General features: G+C 38.0%; 1 protein-coding gene across 2 annotated transcripts in view; it reads right to left on the bottom strand.

Moving 5' to 3' along the window:
• Positions 1-5529, bottom strand: part of LOC150102589 (ribokinase-like) — a 147799-nt gene extending 142270 nt beyond the window's left edge. For both annotated transcript variants that reach the window (XM_090398832.1, XM_090398831.1), the window contains exon 1: positions 5321-5529. In XM_090398832.1, the coding sequence (XP_090254958.1) occupies positions 5321-5370 (50 nt within the window). In that variant the 5' untranslated portion in view covers positions 5371-5529. The remainder of the gene's footprint in view (positions 1-5320) is intronic.
• Between the last annotated feature and the right edge of the window lie 3527 nt (positions 5530-9056).

The following is a 9056-nucleotide window of genomic DNA, read 5'->3' on the forward strand; positions in this document are numbered from 1 at the left end:
GAAAATCTGTGTGGATGAAGTGTTATTGAGCTAAAAGCTCTAGTCATGGCTGGTTAATGGCAATAGCCGAGCATCAGTTAAAACTTCATTGGCTACAACATTGCCATTTGTTACCCTGGAAGTCCTAAAAAGGACTTTTTCCATAATCGTGTTTCCATCACACTCCGTCTTTAGACTCATCAAGGGAGGGTCTGAGTCATATTTCCATATATAAGTAACCAAAAGGTGTCACACCTTATTACTAAAATACTCTGGATTAGCAATAGATGTTTAAATTTTTTCCACTTAGTTATACTATAAATTAAAGATGCCAAGAAATATGACTTCTGCATTACTTCAACCTTGGTATCAATTCTGGGTCTGGCTCCCACTGATGAGACCTCAATAAAGGGTGAAACTGATCTGGGTAGTGACCCTTCCCATAATGCATAGCATTATACATGTCCATAAGGATATGTGCTTTTGCATTATGGAATACTATGGCAAGTGATGTGAAGTCAGCCTGTAGCTATGAGTTGCCTAGTTGTAAAGTTAATTCACTTGGATAAAGAATTAAACCAAGAATACAAATTCTTGGCACCAAATTTATAGTATATACCTCTTATTCACTCTCTAAAATACTAAACACAATCCTCTTAAAACTGCATTCTCCTCTGGAAAGTTTGCTCTTTCTGGGAAGAAAAAAAACTGTTTTTGGAAAAAAAAATTACTATCTTCATAGGAGACTGGCTCACTTGTCAACTGAAAAAATACCTCCTATCATGGCAAATCAAGATCTTTTTAGATGGGTGTATGTCATGTTGGTCTTCCAATTGCACTGTAGAGGCAACATGACAGTGTGGGTATTATTATTACTTGTAACTATTGAAGTTGCAAATTTGGCAGTACATTTATTTACTTCAATAATTCACTATTTGAAACAACTTCACCTTTAAGTTCTAATAAATAAATTTCAATTTATTGAAAAATTTAATACTAAAACTGTGCTTCCAATTTGTTTTTATTATTTTAATTTGTGACATGATACAAAAGTTGGGTGCTAAGCTGACTTTGGAGAGGACTGGTATCAACAAATATTAATTTGCTTGTTTATTATTAATTTTATTAATATAATTAAGTTTTTGCCTCACAGCATTTATTTAATGTTTAAGTTTGTTATTTAAATGAAAAATATTATTATTATTATTATTACATAACTACCGTCATAGGAGACCATGTGGGCTACTCCATGGAGTAGCCCATGTGGTTAACTTGTCTTCAACTGAAGACAAGTTAGCCACATGGCAAATCCAGATCTTTTTAGATGGGTGTAGGTCATGTTGGCCTTCCAATTGCACAGGTTATAGGTATAATGTGTTTAGGAGGGACAGAGAGAATAAAATGGGGGGGGGGGGAGTGTTATTGATGATGGCTGATGAACTGCAGCCAAGGAGAATGGAAGTTGTATTGCAGGATAGTGAAAAGAGCTCATTTGAGGCTATTTGGTGTGAGATTGAGACTGGCAGAACAAAATATACAGTTGGGTGCTGCTATAGACCAGGTGATGGAATAGATGGTGGAGATAATATGCATAAATAAATTGATGAAATGAGTGGAAGGAAGGTAATTATTATAGGGGATTTCAACTATGGTAACATTGACTGGAAGGAGGAGAGGACACATGTGAGGAAGGAAATGGATTTTATTCAATTATTAAGGGATAACTATCTGAGACAGCATGAGAATTAGACTGTAATGAATATGACCATGTTGCCACCGGCATTGGTGAGAGTGATCATAAGATCTTGACCTGGGAGGTGGCTAAACAGTGGTGCACCCGGGGGGGGGGGGGGGGGGGGGGGGGGGCATGGGCACCCCCCAAAGAAAAGGAAAAAACACTAGAAAAATTTCCAAAAATCTTTTCCTAATTAAAATTCATTTTTTTAATTTATGTTGTGTGCTACTTATGAATTAGCGATCACTGCAGATGCTCAGTTATAGGTCGTATGTGATGTGTAGTGTGTATTCGCAAAACGTCTACTCAACTCTGCCCCCCCCCAAAAAAAAGGTTAAATCCTGAGTGCGCCACTGTGACTAAAGATGTAATTTTCGATTATGACAGGGTATATGTGGAATTATCGTGCTGGCAAGTATGACAAGCTTAGGAGATTGCTTGGTTCAGTGCCATGGCATGTAAAACTGCAAGGGCTGGATGTTGATAGGGCATGGGAAGTGGTCAAGGAGCATTTACAGGAGTTATGGCTGACTGTATACCTAGGGTCCGAATAGTAAAACAAGTAGGGGGTTAAATGGATGAATAACACCATTAAGCTTGAGCTGCAAAAAAAGAAACAACTGTGGCGAGAATTTAAAGAGAAAGGTGACCTGCAGGCACACGAATGGTATAAAGCGCAGGCCAGAAGGGTAGCGAGTGCAGTATAAAAAAAAAGCAAAAGCGGATTATGAAAAGAAACTAGCTATGCAAGCAAGAGAGAATCCCAAACAGTTCTTTCAATATGCTGCAAGCAAAAAAAAACTGTACACGGCAGAATGATTTTAAGGAATGCCGATGGTAAGGAGGTCACTGAATCAGTCAATATAGTGGAATTACTGAGTGAGCACTTTGCAAGAGTATATCATCCAGGTGGTGACATTGAAAAAATGAAGGAACCATTAGTTTATACGGGAATTGTGATGAATGAAGTGGAGGTGAATAGTCTATTACAGAACCTTAATGTGAATACATCTGTGGGATTGGATGGTATACAGGCACGGGTCTTAGTGAAATGGCTAAAGAATTATCAATGCCCTTGACCATGTTGTTTAATCTGAGTCTCGAGTCTGGTTTAGTCCCGAAGGTGTGGAAAGAGAGGAAAATAGTTCCACTGCATAAAGGAGGATCCAAGACTACTGTTGCAAATTACTGACCGATCAGCATATCAGGAGTCGTTGTCAAGGTCTTGGAGAAAGTAGTCAAGGGAAAAATACAGGAATGGATTGATGAAAATGAGATACTGTACGTGGGACAGCATGGCTTTGTGAAGGGTAGATCATGCCTCAGTAACTTGCTCAAGTTTTATAACACAGTGACGGCTGAACTGGATAAGGGTAATGGGTTTACAGTGATACTGCTGGACCTGGCTAAGGCATTTGACAGGATACCACATGGAATTCGAATCCGTAAACTGCAACATATGGGAATGGATATAGGGTTGGTGAGATGGATAGGTGGGTGGTTGATGGAGAGATATCAGAGAGTAGTTTATTCAGGAGTAGAGTCCAAAAGACGGCCTGTGACTAGTGGTGTGCCGCAGGGTTCTGTTCCTGGACCACTGCTGTTTAATTTGTTCATTAACGATATAGGGAAGGATCTAAGATGAACAGTTCATTTGTTCGCTGATGATGCAAAGTTGGGTAGGGCAATAGTGAATGCAGAAGATGTCAAAATCTTGCAGGACGATTTGGATAGAATGGAATCCTGGGATAAGGAGAATGGATGTCAATTTAATATAATAAAATGTAAGGTTATGCATTTTGGGGTGAAAAGATTAGCAGCAGTATACCACATTGGTGGAACTGTACTCCAGGAGATTGATGAAGTCAGGGCCTTGGGAGTGTTGGTGGATAGGGAGATGAAGTTTAGGGGGACACATTGCAAAAGTGACTAAATCAGCTCATCAACTCACTTGGTTGTTGAAAAATACTTTGACGAGCAGAGACAAGCAAGTTATTGTTCCTCTGTACCAAGCCTTGATAAGACCTCATCTCGACTACTGTGCCCAGATTTGGTCACCTAGGTTTCTTCTTGATGGGGAGGAGTTGGAGAGGATCCAGAGGTGAGTGATCAAGATGATAGCAGGTCTATGGAATGAACCTTATGAGAACAGGTTGAAGATTTGTGGGATGCAGAAATTGGTTCATAGGCAGAAAATGGGAGATATGATTTGGACATTCAAATTGCTAAAGGGTTTCTATAGGATTAATTCAGAGGATATTTTTGAGATCAGGACTAGTGATGGGAGAACTAGGGGACATCTATGGAAGCTTGGCAAGAGTGTGGTTAGCAAGGGTGTTAGAGCTGGGTTCTTTACTTTTAGAGTGGTAAATGAGTGGAATAAGCTGCCAGAGTCTGTCGTGGGTGCTATGACAGTGAGCGAGTTCAAGGCAAGGTATGATAGATAGTGTGAGAATATCGTATAGTTGTGTGGACATGATGATTAGGGCCTCTCTTGATGAGTCTAAGGACTCCTTGGAGTCGCCCATAATAATAATAATGACACTTCCAGGGAGTCCAAAGACTCATCGAGGGAGGGCACCTGCTCTACAACTTTCTGTCTCCACCAACTGCATCTACCACCATCATCTACACCAATGCTATATTTTCACAGACAATCACAAACATCCATGCCCACGGCGGGATTCGAACCCGCAGCCTTTTGGCTGGAGGGCGGATATGCTGACCACTCAGCGAACCATGCTTTGACTGGATTTCTATAATTATAATAAATCAACAAATTAGGATGATGTTCATGTGATTGTGATACAGTGCCCTGTATGGTACTGCTCATCACCATGCTATAGTTCGCCCACCGTTTCCAGGTCCCTGCTTCGCGTCTTTCCAAGAATAGTCGATTCATGCTGAAGGGGAGAAAAAATTAAGGACGTCCGAATTGGTAGCCAACACGCGAAATCACGTGCTTTATAGGTAAAATTTTCCAACTGTTATACAAGCAACATAGTTAACTACAATAATCATAAAAGAGAAGTTAATTTTCCGACCGGTAATAATAAACAACTCATCCCACTATACGGATTGATTACTCTATTATCGGAATGGATTCTTCTTTTTCTGAGATGCGCAGAAGTGTCGAGGGACCTCAAATCGGTGGGCGAACTTTTATACTAGCATTAGTCTATAATGCAACTGGTTAAACACATTCCATAAGGGGGGTGGGTTCACTATGCGCATTCTGCATTTAGAAAGCTCTCCGTACACTGTCTCTCGAAATCTTCAAAAATTAAATAAACATATAATTTGGAACAATAGAAAAATAAACGTTTACTAAAGGGTTCTAAATATAAAGCGCCACCCGTGATTTCTAACACAAAAGCGTACGAATTCGCTAAGGATTGAATTAGATTACTGGAGAAGTAATGTGCCGTCGAATTTTCACAAACCACTTATTCAAATTTTCATATCATAAACGCAAGAGAAACGCTAGAAAGTACTCGTCATATACGTAGGGGTTAGTATGAAAAAAGTTAAAATGCTATTAGTACTTTAATTCCATTCAATTAAGCAGCTAGCAAAGTGTTATCAGATAATAAGTTTTACTTGTACCTAGTAAGGTCCACGATGCATGCACCAACTACAACAACAGGAATTTCCATTTCTTATATTTTGGAACTCTTCAAAAATGTTACTTAGTGAAAGGAAATTAAAAGATAGTGTAACGTTTCTTGTGTAATTATGCTTTCTTGTTATCAAGCAACTCATGAACTTCGCCCAATGATTACATAATATCTAGCCTTATCGTTTACACGAAGTACATCCACTCTTACTTTAACAGCATACTACAGAGAACGAACGAGTGAACTTTTACGCTTTTAAGAAATTCATTCATTGGCTGTTCGGTATTTGGTAGTATTTATGTCTTCTTACAACCACAACGTAATAGAGAAGAGTAATATATAGTTCATAGTGGAATAGAATGCATATTCAGTTTATGTTAAGCATCTTGAGTTAAATTATTTGGCGCATTTTGTTTTTGTTTGTAAGAAGTAATTTAGAGATAGGTCGATTTGTTTATATTGTTTAAAAGTTAGTAATAAAGTATGGAAAGAAAAACAAATTGATGAATCGGATTTCGACCAAGTATATAATGAATTCATGCGATTCGCGAAAGTATTAGATAGAATCTGACACGGCAGATAGCAATTCCAATTAAATAGCAACTGGGATGGCAAGTTTTATGGAAAATTTCACGAATAATAATAATCTTCGTTTGCTTCAGCAAACGAAGATTATTATTATTCGTGAAATTTGCTTCAGCAAATTTCACGAATTCAATTTGTTTTTTTTTCCATCAATTTGTTTTTCTTTCCATACTTTATTACTAACTTTAATAATAATCTTCGTTTGCTGAAGCAAACGAAGATTATTATTATTCGTGACACCTCCAAAGAATCCGAAGACTCATCGCGGGAGAACTCCTACTGTACAACTCTCCGTCTCCGAACCTCTATTACGAACCGTCCACATCAACGCCATTTACCGCCCACCACCACTAGTATTTTTTGTCTGTAAATTGCGTGTGTTCTCGAGTTTTCGGGAGAAAAAAGATCTCGCACAACCACAGTTACTAGTCATCTGTATCAACTGATAACTCGCAGATGCTTTCAGATCCACCTGTTCACCTCAATCTAGAGGATATTACAAGAGTCCCACAACAGTCAGTAACCCATTCAATTATTAATACACTTCAAAAGCAAGATTCACATCATGATGACGAATTTCAAAGTCCTATCCCCCCCCCTTAAAAAAAAAAAGAAAACTTCTCGCCTTAGAAATCCTCAGGAAAGAATATCTCTAGTCATCTTTGGGCAAAGGATGGCTGTAGCTGCATCAATCAAGACCTTGAATATCGCCTTCACAAAAGCTACAAATACGGATGAAGGAATACGTATTCTTACCTAAGACAGTTACAAATTACCGAGAACTTGCCAAATTTCTCGATAATAACAACTTGCCATATCACACATTCGCCTTAAATAGTGAAAAAAATTTTAAGGTTGTACTGCGAGGAATAACAGAGTCTATCTCTACAAAAGAAATTATAACAGAGCGTCAAAACAAAGGCTTCAAGCTTATTAAAGTTCGGTCGCATGAATAAGGCAAAGAAAATTCCATATCCTTTAATATTAATTGAAATCAATAGATTCAAAACACATATAGGATCTTCAAATAGTCTGTGACCTGGTTATAAAAAGAGAATCCCTAAAACATAAAGCCACCATCACACAATATCATTGGTGCCAACAATTTGGTCATGCCTATGTTGCTGCAAAGCAGAGTACTGATGCATAAAATGAAAAGAAAGGTATGCAACTGCCTCCTGTAAAAAACCAAGAACACAGCCTGCAAAATGTACTCATTGTGGAGAACCACACCCTGCCAACTACAGAGGTTGCCCTTATTTCCCATTTAATCAGAGATTTCAACCTAAACGTAACATTAGAAAATATCCACCGCTGGAAACAAATACTCCCCATCCAGCTATAATCCCATCAGAACTTACAATAACCAAGAAAACCTATGCAGAAGGAAGCAGCAACTCTCAAAACAAGATTACGACGACCTAACGTCCAACACATACACAAGCCCAAGAAATAATTCTGCCAAAACAAAAAACCCACGTCGTTAAAGATTGTCAGCTGGAATGCAAACAGCTTGAACAACAAAATTTTAGAATTACAAGAATTCTGCACAAAATTTCTGCACAAAAACAGGCAGATATTATCCTTATTAATGAAATGCATTTTCGCATATCCGATAAACCCAGAATCAGAAACTTCATCCCTTATGGTAAAGACAGACTGCATGTCAGAGGCAGGAGAACCTCCATATTCATTGAAATAGGCATAATTCATAATGAAATTGTTGTTTACCGCCCCCTCATCAAAAACCTCGAAACTACCGGAATAGAAATCCATATGGAAAACTCAAGCAGCCTTAAAATCTTCTCAGCACATAACCCTCCAATCAAAAAAACTTCTTGACTCCAATCTACAAAAAGTACTAAGTGCTAGGAAAATAGTAATAATCGCTGGTGAACTGAACGCTAACACAAAACCTAGATAAGCAGATTACCCAACAACAGCGGCAAAATTCTGAACACATTCGCTGTCATTAGGAATGTTAGCAGTGATCGGTCCCACAGGCAGATCCGACGTATTAAGCATAACAATACTGAAAAATGTAGTAAACAACTACCAGATACAAGCAGTTAATGACCTCATTACACACTATAAACCCATTTTACAATAATTAAGCACTACACATGAGTTCACTGTAGATAAGACCGTCATTAATTGGAACCATCTTCCTACAGCTCTTCAAGAAAGTCTGGAACCTGTCCCATGCATAACTACAACTGAAGAAATAGAAACTGCAACAAATTCTTTAGAAACTCGGATGCTAGCAGCACTTAGTTCTCACCACTACAATTACACGTACATCCCCAAATTAACTTTCCGACAAAAAAACAGTTCGAGAGAAAACACCAATTAGAAGCTTGTACCACAAAACTCTGGTTCCGAATGATCGCCAAGCATTAAACATGGCTACAAATGCACTAAAAGACCTGCAACAAACAATGGGATGTGAAGCTTCAACACTTGAATATTGAAGACCAGTGGCGGCAGGTGGAAACTTTGAAAGGGTGCTGCATATACAAAATAAGAAAAACAATTCATTTTTTCCTAATCAGTACCCATTTTATTAATAAGTAAATTTATATATTAAAAAAATTTGCTTTATTAAAAATATTGTTTGAAAATAAATTTTTCTATCCATAATAAATAAATAATTATATGTTATTTTAACAGAATGAAATAAGATTTACCAAAAATATTTCACCCTCACCAATTTGAGGGTGAAATATTTTTTTCACCCTCACTACATCATGAACACACACTAATAATAAAAGTTCCGTATCTCACAGAAATAACGCGCCCAGGAATACAATTTATATGTAGCAACACTGCTCAACGGGCAGTGTCGGATCCACTTGTTACGTGCAGTGACGAGTGCAAACGAATATCGGCGAGTCTAGCCCCAACTGATCGAACGTGATAATTCCGACGCTGCGTTAGAGTGCATTTGTTTCGTAATCTAAAGCGTTAATCGAACAATTCCAATTATTAACTTCTCAATCAATGTCGAAACACAAGCCGTAACCTTTAACATGTTGTATTGCATTTGTATAATGTTGTAAACATTGTTATTATTTATAAACACAAACAAACTGAGAACAAAATTTAATGCTTTCGTTTTTTTCTTGGGGGTGCTGCAGTGT

This window comes from Typopeltis vanoorti, chromosome 10, assembly GCF_054136105.1.
Source record: "Typopeltis vanoorti isolate ZY-2024b chromosome 10, IOZ_Tvanoo_1.0, whole genome shotgun sequence".
Lineage (NCBI taxonomy): Eukaryota > Metazoa > Arthropoda > Arachnida > Uropygi > Thelyphonidae > Typopeltis > Typopeltis vanoorti.